We start from the raw sequence: 24,588 nt of genomic DNA on the forward strand, positions 1-24,588 counted from the left end.
GAAAGGGGGAGGAAAAAAAAAAAACTCAGACAGGTTAAGTCCATTCACAGACTCCTAAGTCACTCGACAGACCTCACATTATGAGGCTGCTTTCACGACAGCAATAAGTTGCGGGACACGGCGGCCGAACCACTGACACGACATGAACTTGGATGGCTTGAAAAAGAAGGCACTTTCAGAGGAGATCTTCAGCCGGACTGGAGTCTAACAGGAAAACAAACAAACAAACAAACAAAAAAGCTAAGCTTGCTTCATCATGGACACAGAAACCAGCATCAGACACATAAACAGCTTTTCACAGGTCAGTCAGGACAGAAAAATCCAATCTCTATTCCTAAAATTCAATTTAATCCCAAATTTGATGTTGATTTACTTCCCAATCTTATTCGGTTTGGTTTCCTTCTAACTATTGATCAAAAGCGTTTTTGGGTTTTTTTTTTAAAAAAAGAGCACCTTCAGGGTTATTTCGTGTGAGTTATTAACACTATAATCAACAATCTACTTGAATCCTCTGGGTTGAAGCTCTGGTTGAGTGCAATGAGCTTCGGTCGCATATTGTTCAGAACTTTGCAGTAGTCTATTTACTATTAAACACTTGATAAAAACGGCCAAAATATTGGTAAGTTGACTTCTGGCCCACAGCAGGTCTTTAGCAACTATTTACACAAAGATACAAACAGATGCATGCGAAAAGTACACAGAAAATGTGTACTCAAGCTGAAACACACAACAGACCGAGTCTAGACGACTGTCAGATTTTAATGAAACAACAGCAGCCTGTCTTTGCATGCATAAGTTGAGAAACATTGAGAAGGTGAAATAGGAATCTATTTAGACGATTGAAATTTAGCAGAAATGAACAAGGGAAAATGAAATTTAAAGAGTTGCATCTGCTTCTTTACACACTAGCGACAGATTTAAAAACTGTCTTTTAGTAGTTACACGAGTAATGGATCATTAAAAAATGTATCTACATATATATCTATATCTGTACATCTGATGGTTAATGCGAGTTGCCTGCTTTGTGACAGCACACAGACACAGAGTTGTTCTCGTCTGACGAGGACAGCAGTCTCTACTTCACCTACAGCGGAGAGTGCAATGAGCTGGAAGTCACCAACTTGCACTATGAGGTTCACTTCTTAAACGGTTTTCACCTTTTTATTGACGCATGTCGTCTAGGCTCTTGAACATGTCTAAATCTTTGTTTTTGTTTTTTTTTTTTGTCCAGGTGGACACATCGGCTCAGATTCCCTGGTATGAGAAATTGTCCGAGTTCAAATTGCCGTGGGAGGTGAAAGGGAACAAGCAGATGGCCATCAACAACCTGAGCCTGCGAGTCCGCAGCGGTCAGATGCTGGCGGTCATCGGCAGCTCAGGTGAGACGGCAACACGCTGGGATTTGAAATCACCTTTCTACCAGAGCTGCAAGCTTGAGGCACTATGGAGTGTAACAGTGGCTTCTAACAGATTATTAATGATCTTGTTTGAACTAAATTTTCTGCACCTGGCGTTATCCTGTACTGCATTTCTAAAGTTACTGAATAAACAAAAAAAACATTTAAAAAAAAAAAAAGCCGTCAGTCCATGTAATCTTTAATGTGATTTATTGCTATTTTCCTGTGGGTAGGCTTGCTAAAAATAAATATAATTTGTTTAACTTATATTAGTCAATCACTTTACAAAAACATATTTTTTTTTGTACTTAACAGTGCCATGCATAAGTATTCACATCTCAGGTTTTGCACCCGCCAGTGTGTTTTATTGAGATTTTATGATAGACCAGCACAAAGTACTTCATAATTATGAAATGGAGTATAAATTAGACATGGTTTTGTTTTTTTTCCCGATTGGAGTTAAATATGGGTCAATCCTGGAAGAAAAACGGTAGAAATGGAAGGAATGGTGCAGAGTTTCCGTTGCCCAGTTAGAGTTCAGATATAAATCCATTTGAGAATCTTAAATCTGATGTTCACAAACACTTTCTGTGCAATCTGACTGAGCCTGAACAGGGAAAATGTCAAGTTTTAGACTTTAATTGAAAAAAAACAACAAAAAAACAGAAAAGAAAATATTGTATCTAGTATGTTGTTCAGTTTCTAGATGTGCTTATCAAGTAGGGACGAACCCAAAAATAATTGACAGGATTAATTGTAGCAAAGGTGGTTCTAAAAAGTATTGAATCACGGTAGCTGAGTGCAAATCCATGCCATACTTTTCAGATTTTTAACAGTAAAAAAGTAGAAAGCCACCGCTCCTTTTTCTTTCACTTTACAGTTATGAGCTGCTGTCTGTTGGCCTGTCACATAAAATCCAAATAAAACACAGTAAAGTTTCTTGTGAGATGAAAAAGAAAAAAAAATCAATATTTTGATTGAAAATATTGATTTTTTTCAATCAAAAGTCGAAGATACTTCGGCAACAACTTTTTATCTAGCTTAACCCCAGTTGAAGCTTTTGAGCAGCATATTTCCTGTCTGTGCTCTAACTGTGCCGTATTTTACACACTCCCAAGGCTGTGGGAAGACCTCCCTGCTGGACATCATAACTTGTCGGGACGAGGGCGGCAGAATGACCTCCGGTCACGTCCTGATCAACGGGAAGCCCAACACGCCGCAGCTGGTGAAGAAGAGCATCGCTCACGTTCGCCAGGACGACCGGCTCCTCCCTCACCTCACCGTGCGGGAGACCCTCTGCTTCGTGGCCAAGCTGAGACTCCCCTCCCACTTCTCTCAGGCCCAGAGGGACCAGAGGGTGAGCCGGGCCGCTTCGCATCGTCACGTGAGGTCACTAACAGAGAAGGCGGCCATGTTTAATGAGGAAACTGTGACTCCTGCTGCTGCTGCTGCTGCTGCAGGTGGATGATGTCATTGCAGAGCTGCGGCTGCGGCAGTGTGCGCACACCAGGGTGGGGAACGACTACGTGAGGGGGGTTTCTGGAGGAGAGAGAAGAAGAGTCAGTATAGCTGTTCAGCTTCTCTGGAACCCTGGTGAGAGGAATCAAACCTTTAACATCTTATTAAACCCTCTGATTTTCTGTTTAACATTTATTTAAAGCACAAAAAGGTCTCTTTTTTAAAATTATTATTAAATTTTGCTGAAGTAGACATTGTTTCAGCTCACATTTATTTTTCTGCATGTTTACAGAGGCACTTTACCTCTGTGACTTTACCAAGAAACTTTTACTTTTATGGGTATACTGTACTATGGAAACACTTTCCAAGGATTCAAACTGATGTTAATAGACCAGCGTATATCTTTTTTTCTAAAATCAATTTTTAGTTTCAAGAGCTACATTCAATATTTCAGATATAAGTTACTGCAGTAGTAAGAGTTTTTTTCACAGTCTATGCATATTAAATCTGTTATGATAAATTCAGCCTTTTGCAAACTGGTGAAAGTGCTGCCATGTTTTGACTTCATATGTTTTTACTCTGTTTCACTTTTTAAACTGTTTTTTGCCTTATTAGATCAGCATGTTGAACGTGCTTCAGTGTGAAGGAAGGCTTGAAAAAGTCAGTTTATTAAAAGTAAATGAAGTAAATGTCAATTTATGATGCAGGAGGTGGGGAGTGTAGACTTAAAGGTTCCTGAGGGTTCCCTTAAGGGTCAAGGTTCAGGTTAGGGGCGAGGCTAAGACCTTGTCATAATCAAATAAATGTACATTTGTTATCTACACTAACGGTCACTGCAGAGTGATGCGATCTTAGAAGTTTTCTATGGAAGCTTAAAAAAAGGAAACATCCATTCATGAAAAATATATATATATATTAGCGCCCCCAAAGCTTTTAGCCCTGAGCTTCTGCCTCGTTAAGACCCTTCCTGAAACCCAGGAAAAAAGGGACACAAATCAACAGAGTGGCGTCACTTTTCACAGACGCTGATCACATTTCTTTTTTTGTTCAGGTATTTTAATCCTGGATGAGCCCACCTCGGGTCTGGACAGCTTCACAGCCCACAACCTGGTCATAACCCTGTCCCGCCTCGCCAAGGGGAACCGTCTGATCCTGCTGTCGGTCCACCAGCCTCGGTCAGACATCTTCCAGCTCTTTGACCTCGTCGTCCTGCTTTCTTCTGGCTCGGCTGTTTACTTCGGTGCGGCCCGCGACATGGTTCCTTACTTCACCGCTCTTGGGCACCCCTGCCCCTGGTACTGCAATCCCTCCGACTTCTATGGTTAGTCTTTAGCGTCAAAACTTCACTTATTGGCCTTTTTTAGCGTAACTTGTAATCAGAAATGTAGTGGAAATATTTCCAAAGAATGGCTTTTGAAGCATTATATTTGTTACTAAAAAGGGTCTGTTTTTGTCCAGTTGATCTGATCAGCATCGACCGGCGCAGTCCTGAGCGCGAGGCCGAGTGTTTGGAGCGGTCCAGGCTTTTGTCTGAGCAGTTCAAGGAAAAGGTCCAAGACAGCAACGACCACATGTGGAAACCAGCTGAAACCAGTGCAAAGTACATAGAGAGGTAGGCACGCTCTTATATGGGAAACGTAGGGCCGAAGGAAAACTTGTAGCTTAACAGAACAAAGTCTGGGTCATTCTGCATTTATTATTTTTTTATTTGTCCTCCCCTGTGTTTCGGGTCAGAACCAGCTTTGTGGTTGGAAACTTTAACAGTTCTCTTTGGCAGGGCCGGTCCTAGCTTGATTGGTGCCCTGGGCCTACACGCGCCACCATGACATCATGTAGATAACCATGGAGACACTCCAAATTTACTTCAATATTTCATTTCCAAAAATGTGAGAGAAACAAGAATAATACTTTAGACACACATAGCAAGGCATAAACACACCGTATGCAGTACAATGCAGTTAAAAGTACACAATACAAATACAAACAATAAATACGGTAGAAAATAAATACAAGTCAAATAAATTGCGTTGTTAGTCAAACCTTTACATCATTATTTGTACTACAGTTGAATTTTGACATTTTGATCAAGACAAATTTCACTGCTCAACTGTCAAATAACATCTAATGTGTTTTTAAAGGAGACAGTTTATGCTGCTGTACTTCAACACAAATTAATTTGCACAACCGTTATAAAAAGTTCCGTGCTTTGTAAAAAAATTACTTTTCATACCTTTCAATAAGGTACAGCTTTAACTGCAAAATTGTGTATTAGTGTGGCAGCTGATGGCGCCCTACAGGAGAAGCCGCCCTGGGCGTCTGCCCACTTCGCCCCTATCAGAAACCGCTGGTGATCCCCGGACGTGTTTTCAGGCTTTAAAGGATTGTCGTGGATGTCTTTACAATGTCTTTATAACCCTCCTGCCTTGATGTCCTCTGCAGCGCTCAGCAGCCGAGCAGAAACAGAGAAGAAGTCGTTAATATTTCCAGAGATCGTAACGAGCTGCCCGGTGAGCTGCAGCAGTTCACCACCCTCATCAGGTGAGGCGACGCATCCCAGAATCCCCAGGAGGGGGGGGAAGGGGAACGGCGAGACACTAACCATCGCTCTCCCTCAGGCGCCACATGTACAACGACTTCAGAGACCTGGTGTCCCTGTTGGTCCGAGGCTTCGAGGCCCTGCTCATGTCCCTGCTGGTCGGATGTTTGTACTACGGGGCCGGGGAGGAGCGGCTGAACATCCAGGACACCGTGGCCCTCATCTACATGATCGGGGCCCTCACGCCGTTCGCTGTGGTGCTGGACGTCATAGCTAAATGTAAGCATGTGGATCCCTCACGTAAAACGTAAAGTCACATTTTACTTCTCAAATGATGCGCTAAAAGCAACGGGAAGCTGGGTGGTCTTGGTTTAAACGGTTTCATTTTAGTGTTTTAAAGCACAAAATGCTATGAGAAAAACTTTCACTTTAATAAAGAAAGAGAGAATGTTTATTGCTTTTGCTTTCAGTAGCATTCCTTAATTTTTCTTCGCAATCTACCCAGAAATCTGACTAAAAAAATCTTTGCGTTAAATATTGTTGAAAACAACTTTGTGATTTTAAATTAGCATTTTTTTTTTCCAGCAATGACAAATGAAAACTTAATATGATGAGCTAATTATTAAATTCTGGGGTCAATGTTTAATTTATGTAAATTTTCTGATGTAATAAAATAGATGCATGTGATGCAATTAATCAATAATGCGATTATTATTTCACAGAACTGAAAACTTTTATTCAATGTTTAGAAAATTTATTTGTTTAGACAAACAATGCAGAGGCATCTTTCCAATATAAGCAACATGTTTTCTATTAAAAATATTTTTCTTAAAGCTCAGAAATCAAGTAAAACAATAATATTGATTTTTGAATTGCTTAAAGTAACCATTACCACGTTTTGACAAGAATTTTAAAAGATAAAATTAGTACATTTTTCAAAAGACTCGTCAGTTATTAAAACTTATCCAAGATCGCCTTTATTTCTCAAACTATTACTTTACAATTTTTGCAATGACAGGAATAGAAAAGCTAGGAGGGCAGTTTAAAACTTATTAAGTTTTGGAAAGACTTGGTGGAAATCGTCTCCCTTTGTAGCTCCTGGTGTAATTTAACCATGGTAAAAAAAAAATAAAAAAAAATCTGCTTCCACTTTTGTTCACATCTAATCACTCACGCAGTGACACTGCAGGGCAACCAGACCCGCCATCTCATCTCACTAATCGGCCAGAACAAGAAAGAAAACTGAAGAATAGTAAACAAAAATAAAACATAAACAAAACACACAACTTATAATAAATAAATAAAAAACCAACACATTTGCTTATGTCTTCAGCAGGAGACATAAGCAACATACCAATTATAGCAGTTAAATGGTTAATAGACAAGCTGCATGTATGCATTTCTTACATAATCTTCTCTCCACTTAGTGGTGTTTATTTGAACACAGCCTGTGTGGGATAAATTCATATCTAAAAAACTTGAACTCTGACCTGTAGCCTGACTGAGTGACGTTCCCTGCAGGTCACACGGAGCGGGCCATGCTGTACCACGAGCTGGAGGACGGCATGTACTCCGTGACCTCGTACTTCTTTGCCAAGGTAAATCTCACGCAGTCGTGAAGAGATGCCCTCTCTCTCCTGTAGGGGTCACTGTTGCTCCATGATCGCTTCATGCCGTTTCAGTGCTGGAATGTGAAATGAGAGCTACTGTATGTGAGCCAGGATCCATTTATATATATATATATATATATATATATATATATATATATATATATATATATATATTATCCCCTACCTTTCAGAGTGTTGTATGTATTTACTGAACAGACCATCTGGTGTCCTCCAGGTGCTGGGGGAACTGCCAGAGCACTGTGTGTTCACCCTGGTCTACGGTTTGCCCATCTACTGGTTAGCGGGTCTTAACCAGGCTCCGGACCGCTTCCTGCTCTTCTTTCTGCTGGTGTGGCTGATGGTCTATGGCAGCCGAGCCATGGCTCTGTTTGTGGCCGCCGCGTTGCCCACCCTGCAGACGTCCGCCTTCATGGGCAACGCCTTGTTCACCGTCTTCTACCTGACTGGAGGCTTTGTCATCAGCCTGGAGAACATGTGGCTGGGTGAGGAGGAGGCGACAGAATCGTCGTCGTCGGCACGTCGGGATGTTGACGTGATGAAATGCTTCCATTTCATCATCGCCAAAATATGTGATGACGACGTTTGTTTCTTCTCGCCAGTGGCCTCGTGGCTCTCGTACGCCTCGTTCATGCGTTGGGGCTTCGATGGGATGCTGCAGGTGCAGTTCAGGGGCAATAAGTACCCGGTCACCATAAAGAACTTCACCTTCAACATTGACGGCATACATGTGAGTAGGAACGCCGCCGCATTCAAACTGTGCGCTTAAGATGACGACGCAAAGAAGGGCTCTTCTGACAGTCAAGAAAATTATGGACAACCCCCACTATGCTTTTTGTGAGACTGTCTTGGGAAAACAATGTCTTCAGTCAGAGGCTTTTTCATGTTCACTGTAATACAGACCGCTACAGGAGATATTTCCTGCCAACAACCATCGCTGTCTACAATAAATCTTTGAGAAATTTGAATTAATATGAGTTACAACAACCTTTTATTTCCCTTTGGGATCAATAAAGTATTTTTGAATTTGAATGTACAGCTTTGGAGCAAAACTGCTGACTCAGACTCACAAGGCTGGCCAATACAACTTAAAGTTTTAACACGGTATTTTGTGGAAATATTGAAATAGCAATAAAAGTGACAATAAGAACTATTTATTACTTCTATTTATTACTTTTCTTTTAGGTAGCTGTATGGCAGTGATGGCACGACGCAGCATTCGACGCCCCACAAATACTGCTCTTTAAAAACACTCCTATTGTAAAACGCTTCTTTAGGACACCAGTCGCATAAAGGAGTGATCTGAGTCACTAAACTGCTCACAGTAACTGCATTTAATCATATTTACAAATTAATTAATATTTATTTATACTTTTATTGAGCAGAGGAGAAAACTCATAAAATAAAAAAATTCAGGTTTATCACAATAAATCAAAATTTGTCATGGTAATGATAAATGATAAACAATACGATAAGTGCCCACCGCTACATTTACGATTAAAGCCTCTTAATTAGCAGATGACGAGCTTTGAAAGGTTAGAATAAGTGTGTGTTTGTCCTGCAGGTGGTGGAGGCCATGAAACTGAACCAGTACCCCCTGTTCTCCTGCTACCTGGTGCTGGTGGCCGTGTGCTTCGGCTTCATGGTGCTCTATTACATCTGCCTGAAATTCATCAAGCAGAAGTCCAGCCAGGACTGGTGAAAACAAAGACCTCACATGTCCGCACACTTTTATTTTATTTCATTTACTCCACATAGGATTTTTTTCTTTCTTTTTTTTTTTTTTGTGAAAGTAGACGGACGTTCGACTGGTTCGACAGAACATTCAGGGTTATGGTGTTATTTTTCATGTGTGGGTGCTAAAGTTGAGAGGAAAAAGTTCTGCTTTGAAATTTTCAGAACAGTGATTGAAATCTTGAATGTAATTCTGCACAGTTATTTGAGTAGCTTGTTTTTGCTTCTTGCTGCGAGTTAAATGAGTTGTTTCTGTACCACTGTGTGCTGCTGGATGGCAGCAGAGTACCGCAACAATATCCAGATTTATTTTTTGCTTTTCCTTCCCTCTTGGAGCGCTACCTTGGCAGATGTCCCATCTGTAGCTTTTACTTGTTCCATTTTCTAAAACAGCTTTATTTGTTGTTGTTTTTTTTGTTTATGGGAGATTTTTAAGCTTACTGTAACAATGTGTGTCGGTATGTAGAGCAGTAAAAACTAGTCTAGTGCAGATTTTCTCAGTCACCCTAAAAACTTGTATGTTTTGTGTAGCTGTTATGTAAGATGTACACTTTTGCACTGGTGCAAAGGCTAAAAAGTTGAATGTTAAACCAACAACTGCAGTTTGAGTCCAAATTAAGAATTAAATCAAATTGCTCAATTGAAGTGTGTGTACATTTGTGTGGGGAAACATCTGCATCATCGATCCTCTTAAAAGATGTCCTGGCTGACATTAGATAACATTTTTTTTATTTTTTTATTTACTCTTAATGACCTCAAGCAGCCCCAGATCTTCTTTGGAAACAGCAGGTCGTGTTATCTAACGCTTGCCCTTTGATAGAGCCAACAACTTATATGACACGAAACTAAAACATGTGAGGGCGGAGCAAAGAATACTGAGCAGAGAAGAGGGGTCAGAGTGTAAGGAGGCTTAAGTTAGTCCGGCAAAGAGAGGTGAAGAAAGATCATCGATAGCAGGACACGTTTTCCAAAATTTTAGAAACTCTGAGAATAATAAAAACAACAATATACAAGATAATTTGTTTATGAATTTGTAAGGAATTTCCTGATGCAGACAATCCTGTGATCTCTTGCAGCAGACAGCGTCCCAAAACGGCGCTAACTTTTTGTTAGTTTGAGCTAAAACGGATCGGCCACTTCAAAAATGTTCAGTTAAATAATGAATTTAGAATCGACAGGGACTTTGTGTTTCTGATGTCAGACAAAAGCTGAGGTGTTACTGGGTGATGTGTCAAAATCAGCCGTTTCTGACACCTAGTAACACATCAGACGAAGATGGAACATGTCAGCTGTGTTTATAGAAAACAACAAAAAAATGTGTCTAATAATAAAAGAACGTAAAAGACTCTAAGCTCTTGAGTACGGAAAAAGTACCAACATCCATCATTAATTAATTTTTGGTCTAATCTGACCAAACTATATTCTCACAGTATTTTCAAATTCTTGTTTAACAGTTTAGGAAACTTAAAATGGTGTTTCCTTCAACAGTGGAGTCTTGTGGTGAGTGAGAACACGGTCGGCATGAGTCCAGATCTTCATGAAGATTTCCACAAGTTCTTCTCTCTTGGATAAATAATTTTCTTCACTCTCACAACACGTTTCATATTTTTCTCCAGTTATTCCATTTAATTTTTTTAAATATAATTTATGGAGGGAAATAGTTTCATTTCTTTGTCACAGACGCATGCTGAGAATTTCATGCTAGCTGCAACTATAGAAATATATTTACTCAGAAAATGCTCAAAGTTTATTTTACCAAGTGTATATTCTTAGATACAAATCTTTATATTTACGTCAGATCATATTTTAAAAAGGTTTTGCAAGTTTTGTGACCTCAACTTCAGTTTGTGAGTTAAATAAACAAAAATGTGTAAAAATCTTCAGTGTTTTCCACTGAGCTGGACGAAAAACAACAAACATGATAAAATAAAAAAACCCATTCCAGAACAGACTCAATTCACCCCTCGTCATTTATTAGCATAAATACTTCTGTACATTCAACATTTTCATGAACCTTATAGTCATTACAGCGGGCAGAGGCTAAAACAGTTACAACGCATTTTTCCACAGTTTTGTTTCAACAACTTATAAAAAAGAAAAAAAAGAACTAAACGGTGGGATTGGTACGGCGGTACGGGGAGACGGTCATGACTCTACTCCTTGACGGTGGCTTTCTTTCTCAACTTCTCTGCGTAAAACCTAAAGGTCTCCTGGAAAAGGTAAAAGAGAAATAAAGTCAGACAAATGAATAATCAAAAAATAAATAAATACATTGTGTGTTTTTGTTTCAATTATTTGCATCTTTGATAAAGGAGGCGGTGCGGCCCTCCTGGGTCGGTCTGAACAGCCTCCAGCCTCCAACCAGGTTGTCTCGTTTCATCTTTAAATCCCCATTAATACACAAATCAGGGATTTGTAGCTTGCTCCCCAAACGCACACTTCCGTTCTTTTGCCTCTTGGATAATTAATCAGTGTTTCGATAAAAACAGAGTGTTGTGTTTTCATACAGCAGTCGGGGGAACGAAGGTGAGAGTTTTTCTGCAGATTATGGCTGCTCCTAACAAAGGCGCGTTCGCCCGCTAATGCGGTAATTAATGCCGATAAACGGCTGCGCTGGACGTAAACAGAGAGAGTGATCTTGGCAGAATTTCAGAAACTTACTTTTCTAGCAATCATTGTTTGCTTTTGGTCAGGTTTTTCCACAACAGAAAACAAGTCACTCAAACCTTGATATGGAGAAGTTACAGAGAAGGGTTGTTGTTTTTTTTTTTTTTTTTTTACCTTTTTTTACCTATTTGTAGAAACTTCTAAAGAGTATAAATATTCACCTTTCCCTCTCCTTGCCACTCTCCCCATCTCCTCTGCTTATACAGCCTGGCCTCTCTTAGCTACGCTGACACTCTGAATTATGCAGCAGCTCCTCCACCTTCATCTCTTTCTCCTTCTATCTTGGTCCTGCAGGTGAGTGATGGGGAGGTAAGAGTCGGCGGCTCTTGGGTCCACATATCAAATGCTGCTGATACGTCTATTTCTGTGGCAGGGTGACCGCCGGCTGCAGGTCTGCTTCTTCACATTACAGCTGCAAGGCGTGCGTCAGGACAACGAGGGGACAAGGACGGGCCCCGCTTGAAGCTATTCGAGGCGTGTTTCCGAAAATGTTCACACGAATCAGCGGTTTAACAGAAATAAAAGGGAGCTGCAAAGCTCCCTTTTCTATCCCTCTATTTTATCCCCATAACTCCACATCTGCAGATTATTTCCCCCCCACAAAGGAAATCAGAGGCAATTCATGCAAACAGTTTGATCTTTTTCTTTTGTTTGAACCAAACATGTCCCATGTTTTGCTGTTCTGGTTTGGATCAGCTCTTCGTTCACTCACAGGGGGCTCAGGGAAGGGTGCGGTCTCTCCCGCCTCGCGGTAAAGCACAGCTAGCCGTTTAAGAAACAGGTTGTCGGCGACGACGCCCTCTCTCTGCATCTGTTCGTACAGAGCCTTGCCCGACGGCAGGTCCTTATCCAGAGCTGCCAAATGAAAGAGAGAGAGAGAGGCGGGCGGAGGAACAGATAGATGAGTAGGAAGTTGGCTAAGAGAAGTAAAACATGACAAAATCTGCTTTGAAGTGAATATTTGGAGAAGGAAATAGATGTAAGCAAATGGAAACTTTTAGTTTTTGTTTCACCCAGAGATGACAACCCTTAACATTAAAGGCATTTGAATGGCCTAGTCAAAGTTCAGGCCTCAATTAAGAATAAGTGGCAAGACATAACTTTTGCAAGAAAGCAAAACTATTAGTTTAAACATAAACTGGAACGGATTCCGCAGCAGACGAGCAACGAATAGTGGCTCTATGAAATATCGACTCAGGGAGATGAACAGAAATTAATGCCACTACTTTTCCATTTTTTGTTGGTCAAAATTAAAATTAAAACCATATTTCCTTTATTTGTAATGTGGCAAAATGTGAAAAGACTCAGGCGACAGAACTACCGCTGGACGCCTCACATGAATTTGCTGCACATCACCGATTCCTCCAAGATGTGGAAGATGCTATCGGGAACTTTCCTCCAAAATGAGGAATATTTTGTCATAACACACATGACCAAATTCATCTAAAAGTATACATATTACATATATATACATTTGTAAAGTATTGGAAATAACAGAGGAAAAGAAAATATGTGGAATAAGAGGCTAGCACATGTTTTAAGTAGCATGCTAATCTAGCCAGAGGGCTAACTGATTAGCTGCGTTTTAACCTGTGAACTTGTGCCTGACCCACATCACCTGGTCTTACCGTGACACTTCATCAGGTACGAGTACACAATCTCCTTCTCTGCAACATCCGGAACCAGGCTCAGCAGGTTCTTGATCTTTCTGACCTGCAAATGTAAAATTGCATTTAGAAATGAGCCAAGACTCGTTCATGCCACTGTTTCTGCTTCCAACAGTAAAAAAGAAAAAAGAATATTTATATCAACCAAAATTTGCTTTTCCAAGTTAAATTACTGTGTTTTCATTCTATATCTCAAATTTCACTTTTATAAACACTTGTACCCTGGAAGAGCTGGATGTGAAAATCCTACTTTAAATAGCAATTATAAGATTTATGCCTAAGATTTTGCTCAGAATGACAGATGTGAGTCTGAGATGTTCAAAGTCTCTTTGAACCATCTGATCAGTTTAGTATCTCTTAAGTATCCTTGGAAAAAAGAAAAGGATTTTAGGAGAATTTCTTTGCTTTTTAAGGCTGAAAATACTTTGAAAAGTATGAACACTCAAAATCACGTGTTATGGAATATTATGGAAACTGGGATTTGGGAATGACGGGGATTTACTGAACAAAATGCAGGGTTCCTTCACAATTATTACTTTTCCAGATTCAGTTTTTTGTGCAGTTTTTTTACGACATGGTTGACACCTGAACAGTGTTATATAGTATCCATATTTTCACTCATATGGGTAATATGTGAGTGATACTCACTCATACTGCATTATTATCCACATGAAGCCTAGTTTTTATTTATTTTTAGCTTCGATATCCATGTTGTTTTATAAAGAAAATCCCCAAATGAGCAGTTTTAATGCATTGCTTGGTAGAAGTAAAACAAAAATACGCGAAAGCTAACATCCATGAGGAACGCCATCATCAGACTGTACCTGTCCTGGACTCTGGGCCGACTGGGCCACGAAGGACAGCAACATCTCCTTCTGTTCGGCCAGAACGTTGAAGCGCTGCGAGGAGAAAAGACAGGAAATGAGACGAGAGTTTGATCCGTTTCCACTCACGGAGGTCAAGACGACTCTCCAGTCTGTGATCTTCACTTTGATTCAGAGCGTAAACTCTGATGCACTCCTGCATATTCATACCAGCACTGATGGTAACGCTCAGGTTAAAGGATAACGACGGCTCTGGTAACTCCTCGTTTCTTTGTGAATGTACATGTTCTCATCAGAAAGCGTCATTATCACCACTTAGTTCGATTTAAAGCCATTTCAAACTAATTGGAAATGTGGGATCATGACGGGCTGTTCATCCCAGGATTGTCTCCTGCTCAGCTTTAAAACTTGAAAGTAAAAAGCTAATGAGAGAAAGCGATTTAGCGTACTTCATCGTAGCAATCTTGACCTCTTTAAGCTTCAGTGGGAATTTGTTTAGGGGGGGAAAAAAACTACTTCAACGTATTTAGGCAACTATTATAAAAGTAATGATCAAAAGCTGTAAGAGAGGCAAATAAAAACAACGAAAGTGTAAAACACAAGTAAGACTATTCTGAGAGATTTCAGATCAGGCGTGAGACTTTAACACATTAATTTCACTTCATTTATTGCATTGAAAATTGTAGTGTTTAAAAATCTATTTAAGTAATCAGAGTTTTTTTTCTTCTTCTGTGTTTACATACAGAAGTCCCAAGTTGGAAATCTTGTAGTGTGTTTCTCCCATACGGCAACAAAGTCTGTTACCAAACATGTATAATACTTAACGGTGATCTATTATGTTTCCTTGAACAGGTCAATGGACTACGCAAAACATGTTCATTACATTTTTTGCACTAAATCATTCTTAGCTAATGAGATTTCGGGCTGCTCAGTTCTGCCATTTTTAAGCTCCTTTCTGAATGGGATGTTTTAGGGTCTCCTGTCATTTTAAATCCAAATAAGCTGCTGCTGGCCATGCCCCCCCCCCTGCCTCCCTCCAACTCAACGTTTACACTCGCACATGAAAATGGCTGTAAACAGATGCGGAATTATACAGCCATACATAATTGAAAAGCAGAAGTGGAACCTCCTCCACAACCAACAAGATTGCAGTACAGTGAACCCCAATAACGTTACGATATTTAAATATACGTAATGCAGCTTGGCAAATTTTGGCAAATATTTTTGCCCGGAAAAAAGAAGAGCGACAACAACTACCGATAACTATGTTCTTCTCTCAAAAAATCACACCTGCACCACAGGCTTCAGAAGAAAAAGGCACTAGAGAGAGGAGTCAGGCCGCAGCGTCACAGTCAGAGGAGCAGTGAAATACGCGAGTCACAATTTGTCCCACTGTACTTCGTATTGATGATTAAAATGATTATTTTACTGTAGTTATTTGTAAGAATGCGTTATATTTGTTTAAAAAAATGCTTGGGCCTGAAAACAGATTTTGTTCTTTGGATTCAATGTAGAGTATTTAATTATGTTGTATAATAATTGTAAATCAATCAATCAATCAAATTTTATTTGTATAGCACATTTCAGCAGCAAGGCATTTCAAAGTGCTTTACATCATTACAAACACAGAATCCGTAAAAAAAACCTACTTCACGGATTTCGCCTATCATGGGTTCTTTCGGAACGCCACCCCCGCGAAAAACGAGGGTTCACTGTAAATGGTTTCTGGATTGTAAGTCAACAACAAAACTCTTGTCTTTTCCAGCAGCCATTGTGCATACAGTGGTAAAACCAGCAGACCAAACGTGCTGGAGCTCCACTAGGGTTGCTAGGTAACGGCATGTGAGTTCTGAAACTGCTCATTTTCCAGACACCAAACAACATGTACTTATATTTCTTCTTTAAAGCGCTTGTGTCGTTTTTAGAATCAGTAGAGAACCAAATGGAAGTATTAAAATGCACATCCATAACAGGTCCCCTTTAGCGTCGCACAGCTCACATATTACATACTTATAACAGTCTGAAGCTAAAAACATGCCTCATAAGGTAGGACAACGGAGAGTTGGATGTTTGAGTCCTTCAGTCTTTAATGTGTTAGGAGGAGATGCATTAACATCGCCAGCTGAGCGTAGGAGAGGTCTGATTACAAGCCAGTCGTAAACTAACGCGTTTCACTCCTCCGATTCGTACAGAATTAAAAGCGAGTGGCCTGCAAGGCTTTTAGCAGCACAGCACACACCAACACACACACACACCCAGCAACAGTCTTCAGGAGTCACTAAAGTGGCAGAACAGCTTTGGTACAATCAGGCAATTAGACCAAGACTGCATCTGAACACATTGCTTCTGCCTCTCCCTCCCCTCCAGTCATTTTTTCTCTCCCTTGTCACGTCTCTCTCTCTTACTTTCTCTCTCAGCAGCGACTCTTTAACAGAACGGACCCCGCTCCGCTCACATGCTGCCTAAAAGCCCGGTGTATCCTGGGAATCCTCCCTTCCTCCTGCTAAACGACCCATTCCAGCACATGCAGGCGCGCGAGCCGCCGCAGACGGGTTCGTTAAGCGCCGCGTCGCCGCCTAATGACCGACTCCATCCCCCACCGACCTCACCTCCTTCTCTCCTGATAGCCTCGGCGTCATTACGGGCCGCTCGCCTACTTAAAAGCTTTTCGGAGTTTTGCTCCTGCTTCACTTGAGATGGGATGGAGGAATTGAGCGGCTACCCTCCAGTGACCCGGGAGGAGCGGCTTGGAGAATAAGGGAAGGCGGAGAGTGGGGAGGGGGCAGGAAGGCAAAATGCGGCGCACAGGCTTATTTCGGGTCTCGACGGCAAAGTTTAAACTCAAACTTTAACTGCAGACACGAGCCGGAGGATGTGTTCTACATCAGTCTTTACAGGGCGGTTTGTCCCGGAAACACGAAGTTCATGTTTTAATCAGTAACTTAAATGCAAACTGAAATGTTAACATCCACAGATGGTCCGTCACTTAATATTTACAACAAAAACTTATCAAAAGCTACTGCTGACTCACGGGTAGCTCACATTGGAGTGTTGGCGCCACACTAAAAAGAGCCAGGTGTAGATTTTCCTCATTTTACCCAGAAAATAACTAATTTAACTGGAAATACTGACATATAGAGATGAAAATATATGCGTTAAATATGTAATATTTCCGGCCCATAGTTTAAGCTATTAGTAGTTGGTATAAATGTTCTAAGTCAAGAGTGAACAACCTCAGGTAGGGCTACTTAGCTTTAAGGAAGGTGCCAGGAAAATACCAGGATGTTTTTACAGGTATTAAAAATATTAGAGCACTAAGATGATCAAAGGGGAAAAGAAAACTTTAAGTTGTTAAAAAATAAAAATAAAAAAGCTAGACTTTCTTTCCAGAACAAGCTTAAGCTACCTCTATTTAGACTACAATAATTAGCTTAGTGGATATTTATGTTGTGGATTCTCACTGAGTTTTCTCTGTAAGTTTATTAAACGCACCACAAAAACCCGAGCCAGACCGTACCCGACCATCAAGTAAATCGTTTTGGTCTGACCCGGCCAAACTTTGGGTTGGGTTCAGCCCATAAACCTGAACCCAACCCAAAGGTCGCTCATCTTTACACTCCAAACTTCCATTTTTTCCACATTGAAAATGATCCTTTTAATCATAATAAATAGAACAAAATCATCAACATATACAGGTGATTTTCATGGTGGCACTTGTCACTGCTTTTCTCAATTGTCGACTGTATGTTGTTCTACTTTTGTGCTTTTATAATTTAAAGCACTTTGAACTACATTTTTGCTGAAATGTGCGATACAAATAAACTTGATTGATTTTAAAGTCACACAACCTTAGCTGGTATTAATTCATTAACATGTTAGTCAAACATCCCTGTTTAAAGATTGAAGAGGATCATTTCTCAGTGAGGCGTGAGGAACAGACATGTCTGATTTCTGTGTTTTCCTCTTTAATTTTCTTTATATTGTGAAAATGAGACGTTATTGACCCAATTTTCCAAACGCTGACCAGTCTGACACTAGATTAACTGTTTAACTCCATATTACAATAAAATGCTGGAAGAAAATGCTGTTAATTTACTCTGTAGGACAGCAGTAAACAATATTTGTTGGGTTTGTTGTTTATTTCTGGGGTAGACCAGAGGAAATAAACACTAGTCTCCATGACAACTGTTCCTTTCCCTCCAACCTTTCATCCATATAGGTGCTGTATATTCATATATCTTCATGTCCCCGACTACAGCGAGAAGTCACTGAGCTGTTAATGTGGTGACAGCTGTGGTAAATAAGTAAAATGGACCAATTTAAGACCACTGGTGTCAGTGGGGGGAAAGTGGGCAAAGGTTTTCCTCACAGAAATGTGAATCAGGACAAATAACAACTCGGTGATCTTTTCATCTATTTGATGTCATAATTTAAACGTATCCATAAACAGGGCGGTCAAATGGAGGACAGGGCTTGCAGATTCTAAAAAATAAAAAATAAAAAAAACGCTATCTGATTCAAACAGGAAACAAACAGTATCTACGCTGACCATCTGAAACCGGGAATTAAAGTGGAATAACGTGACACCGGATGATTTTTCCTCGCCTTTGAGGAGGTTTTTGGGTAAATATTTCACATTAATTCACAAGCAGCCTATGGTTTATCCTCTTTAAAAATGTCTTCCTTTTTTCCAAAGCGGCCTATCTCCACTTTACACAAAGACAAAATGGAGATTAATAAATGAATGCATGATAAGAAACACAATCTGAGCAGAAAGCATATGTTTCGCTCATATTATGTTTAAACTGTGTACAGGACCTTCAGTAAAGGGCAGCAGAGGAGCAGTTCTGATTTCTATGAAAGCTAAATAATATCCTGTTATTATCTCAGTTGCAGCTCTATCTGAGTATGTCACACACACATCCACTGACACTGTAGATTAGCTACAACCTCTGACAAGTGAGAAAAATAAATATGAAAATTCAAATTCAGACGTCATTCGGGGGGGGGGAATCTAAATTATGCTGAAACGCGCTCAAACGTCTTGGCTCTGTTTTACACAGCGAAACTCACAGCCAGAAGGAATTTGGCATCTTCCACTTTGTCCATATCCAGCAGCAGCAGGAAGAGATCTGAAACTGGTCTGTAGCAGGCGAAGTGGTTGGCCAGCCGCTCTGCCATCGCGCTCACTGCAGCAGCACAAAAACACGCAGAACGTGGTTTTATTTCAACGTAGATCTGTTTGGAAAGGAACTGCTCACGCTTCTGTTACTGCAGCTCCTTACGTTTGTCCAGAGCTTTATCGTTCCCAGACTCCAGCACCTTCCTGAAGACGAAGGACATGCTGGGGTTGGAGCTGTCTGGACTCATGTAGATTCCTTCGAGCAACTCGATGGCCGACTCCACATCACCTCTGCAGAGAAATAAGGAGGTAACTTCACTCACTGTTTTACTAAAACTCTCAATTTACATCAACAGGCTGTTTGGGTTGGATAAAGATGACAGTTCTAGCCTGCTTTAATCTTTAGTTCCTCAGTCTAAGATATGTGTTGAAACAAAAACCATAAATCTGTTGAGTTTAAGAGCTTTGCCTCCGTTAAATTTAATTAATTGATCAGCATAAAGTGAAATATCAAAAAAATAAAAATCTGAAAATTACGATTGAAATCAAGTGCTGTTCACTCAATCAGCACCAACAGTTTATTTGCAGGTGAAATACTGAGAAAACTCATTTTTCCTGTTTAATTAATGCATCAGAGATTAAAAACTCAAGATTTTCAGCCTTTAAATGCATCAATAAACAACTTTGACATTTGATGAACCTGGTCGCGTTCAGATAAACAGATAAAGGTCATGACCATACGCTTTCATGCATAAATTGGGTTAATCTCGTAATCCCTTCAATTTAGACGAGATTTAGGCTGAATCCCATTCCCTACATTTAGACTTACCCCAATCCCCTGGGACTCAATTTAGGTAGCGTTTAAAGTGCTCAAAGAAATGGGACGCTCCTTCAAAGCAGCTGACAGATGTGAGGTGGTTTCACTCCCGATACAATACCAATACCGCAGCTTTGAGCGTTGGCCGATACCGATGTTGACCCAATACGATATCAGCATAAATCAGATATACTTTTATTACTTATTCTACCATTGCTAAAACGATAGACTTCACTGAGCAACCCAGTCTTTCACAAGCGTTTGTAGAAGCATTCTGATTGGCCAGCTGCTGGATTTTACACACCTGAAGTCATTGAGGTGATTGGCACACATGAATCAAATGGTCCAGATGGGTAAGTGAATACATTTAGATGAAAAGAGTTAATTTTCATAAACATCTGACATAAAAATAGATCAAACATAATATCACCACATTTTTCCTGTTTAAGATAATATATGTTTTGTATAGAAACTGTATGCATTTTTCTTTTTTGCTCTTGGTAACTGAAATAGCTGTCACTGCTATGGAGAAATATCTTAAAACTTTTATTATGGACATATTTTGGTCATTTGTTGTCTATGTTTAATTTGATCTATTATTCAATTTGTTTATATTTTTAAATGAACATGTCACATTTTCATAGTTTTGAATGAAATGTTTGTGGTCTATCCTTCTCTCAAAAGTCAATTCGCTATAAAATAAACAACTAAGCATAAACTATTTCACACCAACCAGTTTGTGTCTCAACTTTTAGAAAGAACATCAGTGGACTAGTTAAGAGATGCTAAATGTTTTTCTATAAACAAAATGTTTAACATGACTGGATATTTTTTTAAATAAAACAACAAAGACAATAAAGGTGCTCCATATTGCTTATTTTGGACTTAAAACATGAACGTAAACTTCCTGCTGTGCCCATTTTGCCTTCCCTTTGGGACTAATTCCTCAGACATTCCTGTGATTTTTATTGCTTAGTTTTTTTTATGCTGAGGTTGCCACAACCAAAACACAACAAATCTAATCCAACTCAATCTGGCAACCTGAGCTCAAACACTTTACGCTGCCCGCGCTCTGCCTGCCCCTCGCCAGCTGTGATGAATATTTAACCAACGGTGTGTGTGTGTGTAGAAACATGGAAACATATCTGCGCTGATTGTTGCGACTGGGACCGTCTGAATAATTCAGCGAGGGGCCCCCTCTAAATGTGGCACCAGGCTTCCCGGACCGGCCTGGTTCTCCGCTGCGGCTCTTAACCAGTCAGCTCCACTCAGATGCGGCGGCGGAGCGCGTGTCACTGGCGCTCAGAGCCGCCGCTCGCAGGGGTCAGGGTTCAAGCTGACAGGCCGGCACTGCGATGTCCAACCGGGCGTAACATCACTGCGCCTTTTTGCACTTCCTGTTATCCCTCCGAGTTGGCACCGGCGGCCGGGAGGGGGGAGCGCGCGCGCTAATGCGACATGTGGCACGATAAAACTTTGATGTGCAGCGCGTTTTATTATTTTGTTCTCTTTTGTTTGAGACGCAGCAGAGGAGGACGGGCCCATGAATAAAGCCATTATGCTTGTGTTTCCTTTTTGTCCTCGACGCCTCGCTCTCCCTGCAAGCTTTTACTGTAAGAGTGTGTCATCCTCAATCCTCTCACACTGCCGCTGCGCTATTAAATTATTATGTTTGTTTAAACAAAGGAAGGACTGAGTTGAAATTGTATTCGCTCAGTTGGTCTCACAGTCATTCAGAGTTTACGTTCACTCATTGTTCCATTAATTTGGGGTGGAGATTGTCCAAAGAGGAATTGAAAATGCAAACTAACAAGTACTGGGCGCTTAAGATTGAATGAAATGCAGATCTTCTCCAATTCAAGAAGGGCCAAAATTATATATACTGGCTCAGACATGAACATGCAACTGTGCTGATCAGTGGTTAAATGTCTGTTAGCTTTTTGTAGCCATCAACAAGCTTCCTGAGTAAATCTAGCAGGATATTTGATTAATCTTCTAGGCGGAAAAGGCAGAGTTTATGTTATGTTTTGTTGTAGATCTGACTTCTAAAATTTTATTTACACAACATAAACAAAAAGATCTTTTCACATTTTACAAACTACAATCCACTCAAGAAGATAAACAAACATGACTTTTAAGCATATTTCACACATTTTCAAATCTAGAAGCTTAAAATGGGCCTACATTATGAAACCTAAACTATATTGATGAGTTGTTGGGGATCATGTCCAATTATGTCCACGTTTTAAATATCTGACTTGATGGACTGAAAAGAATCTGGCGAAGACAGCAGAGAACAATCCAGAAGGATCATCATAACCTGAAGCGTCCCGAAGGCACTAATGTCAGAGTCTACAGTGAAATGTGTTCAACAAAAATACGGAGGACTGTGAGAGAGTACCGGCCAAGAAAGGAGAGAGACGCTCTCACAGAAACTCACAGCTGTTCACAGGCCTGGAGAAAAGTTTTATAGTCTAACAAAGAAGATTGAGCCCCAAAGTCTTACTAGAAGACAAATCATACAAGTTGTACCACCAAGAAAAAAAGGATTGTCCAACAATTAAAAGTTCAAAATTACTGCCATTCACACTAATGATGTTGGAAATCCATCCTCATGCTTGGTACATTTCTGGACTAAATGTGACTCACTACGCTGGAGTTAGTCCTACGGGACAAACCGCCACCAAAGACGTTGGTTAAAATGTAAACAAAATTGGGCGAAACAAGAAATGACTCCAAAGCCTTACTTTGCGATGTGCGCCAGAGCTGTGTTATTGACGAACACCATGCTGGACAGGTTGACGTTCGTGCCGAGGGTCTTGACTACAGATTCCACTTCCTGAATTCCTGCCATGTCGCCTTGGTTACCGAGGGCCTGAACCAGTCTGGTGATGGCCAGGTGTGAGGGCAGGTGATCCAGCTGAAGCATGGACTTCAGCTTCTCCAGAGCCTCTGCAAACAACCACAGAAAGGTAGAGGAAACATGATATGCGTGTGTGCGAAACACTTCTGCACCTAGCATAAAGACCTTCCTTACCTCTGGGCTGGCCTCTTTTGCTGTATGAGATGATGAGCAAGTTGTTGGCAATCTCACTCAGCTTGAAGCCCGGCAGATGAGACTGAGCCCTGAAGACAAAACACAGATTTGTTTCTTAAATTAATGTGTTTGATGGATTTTTCCACACTTAGACATGTCCGTTAGAAATAAGTACAGGGCTCCTGCACATTTATTCACATAAAAACATCTTCTCTGGCTAAGCTTTCCAGCATCCACTTTCCTTTATGTTAATTTAAAAAAACAAAACATAAATGATTAAAGTTCACAGTGACTGGGAAGCAGATGTTTCTACAGTGGACAAGGTTTAAATTTGAAAATTACAAGGAAACATGGAAAGAAGGATATAAGAAAGGATAGAAGGAAGGAAGGAGAACTAAGGGAACAAAAAAAGGCAAAATGTGGAAGGAAGGGAGAAAGGATACAAGGAAGAATGAGGAACAAAGGAAGTAAAGAATGGAGGACACTTTAAATTAAGCTAAGAAAAAGGAAGGAAGGGAAGAAAAAGCAAGGAAGGACAACAAAGAGAAGATGGCGAAGAGTAAAGAAAGAACAACCGGTGAAAGTGGATCTTAATGTAAGAAAGAACCTCTTCCCCTTTAATTAAGTATGATGGAGGATCTGTGACGCTGCGGGCCTGTCTCTCTCCCACAAGCTTTAGGAATCTTGTTAGAATGAAAATCTTCATGAACGCTTCAGAGTACTAAAACATGTTTAAATAAAATCTATGCCAGCAACCTCAAAAGAGTTGCTTTAAGTGCTATTCTATTAGCAACCGGAGATGTTTTTCTCTTTGCTGAATAAATGCGCTCACAGGTCAGATTGCTCAAATTGTTTCAGTGTGAGGTTATATTACTACAACAAAAGGTAAGCTATTATCTTCAGCATGGCAGCCAATAAGTGTGATAAATGCTGTGGGACAGGAATAACGGTTATTGATTGCGACTGGATTGGGTGTTTGTTGGCTCAGCAGGTAATCCCTGTGTAGAAATCTTTCATGTTCGGATTACCTGCAGACAATTCCTGCATCAATATCTCACATCGCTACACAGTTTTTGTTTTTCTTCAGGTGTTTCATTTGGCAAATCGAATCAAAAACACAAAGCCGTGTAGCAATTTTTCTTTCCGTGTTTCAGCGTGGAGAAAATCCGCCACTTCGCCATCAGATCATCTTTACAAGTGATGTAAATTAAAACAAAGGCAAGTCCGCAACGCGTTTCTGCGCATGTAGCGTGCCGGAAGCCGCCAGAGTGGCCACGGGTTTTCATTTCTGAATCATTTAATCCCGCGAAGGGCGAGTTGTACCTATGAAAATGAAAAGGACTCATCTTTTTTTTTTTTCCTTGATATTAGATCATGTACATTTTGATCCATGTTTGACTGACTCTACAAGGAAGTCCATTATTTTCAGCTCTAAAACCTGATAGTGCAGTGTTTCATTAGGGTCAAATCTTTGTCAAATTCTGCGATGGGTGAACTATATACGTGTCGTCTTAGGCTTTAGATTGTGCGTCATTGTGAGGCATCAGAAAAAAAACGGGACAGAGGGGATAAACACACGATCTTAAGACAACAGGGACAAATCTGATTGGTGGAAAGTCTGAACCTCTCATACGGCGCCTGCTGTGACCCCAATCTAACACACACATCAAAGACTTGAATGATGTCATCATAAATAGGAAG

General features: G+C 40.4%; 2 protein-coding genes across 2 annotated transcripts in view; one reads left to right on the forward strand and one right to left on the reverse strand.

Moving 5' to 3' along the window:
* Positions 1-197: 197 nt before the first annotated feature.
* On the forward strand, positions 198-10,860 carry abcg8 (ATP-binding cassette, sub-family G (WHITE), member 8). Its single transcript, XM_032553753.1, has 13 exons — positions 198-301; positions 1,032-1,133; positions 1,232-1,379; positions 2,516-2,754; positions 2,858-2,990; positions 3,907-4,176; positions 4,314-4,467; positions 5,295-5,393; positions 5,471-5,670; positions 6,913-6,989; positions 7,237-7,504; positions 7,622-7,749; positions 8,584-10,860. Exons 1-13 carry the CDS (start codon positions 257-259, stop codon positions 8,719-8,721), a joined length of 2,001 nt encoding a protein of 666 aa, XP_032409644.1. The 5' UTR covers positions 198-256; the 3' UTR covers positions 8,722-10,860.
* The window catches only part of lrpprc (leucine-rich pentatricopeptide repeat containing), a 67,050-nt gene continuing 53,167 nt past the window's right edge, over positions 10,706-24,588 (reverse strand). Inside the window, exons 31-38 of the mRNA XM_032553752.1 lie at positions 22,888-22,976; positions 22,598-22,802; positions 19,197-19,324; positions 18,985-19,100; positions 13,912-13,986; positions 13,049-13,133; positions 12,133-12,275; positions 10,706-10,963 (exon numbers count right to left, since the gene is read on the reverse strand). Of these exons, the coding sequence (XP_032409643.1) occupies positions 10,907-10,963; positions 12,133-12,275; positions 13,049-13,133; positions 13,912-13,986; positions 18,985-19,100; positions 19,197-19,324; positions 22,598-22,802; positions 22,888-22,976 (898 nt within the window). The 3' untranslated portion in view covers positions 10,706-10,906. The remainder of the gene's footprint in view (positions 10,964-12,132; positions 12,276-13,048; positions 13,134-13,911; positions 13,987-18,984; positions 19,101-19,196; positions 19,325-22,597; positions 22,803-22,887; positions 22,977-24,588) is intronic.

The sequence above is a fragment of the Xiphophorus hellerii genome, chromosome 22 (assembly GCF_003331165.1).
Source record: "Xiphophorus hellerii strain 12219 chromosome 22, Xiphophorus_hellerii-4.1, whole genome shotgun sequence".
Taxonomy (NCBI): Eukaryota; Metazoa; Chordata; class Actinopteri; order Cyprinodontiformes; family Poeciliidae; genus Xiphophorus; species Xiphophorus hellerii.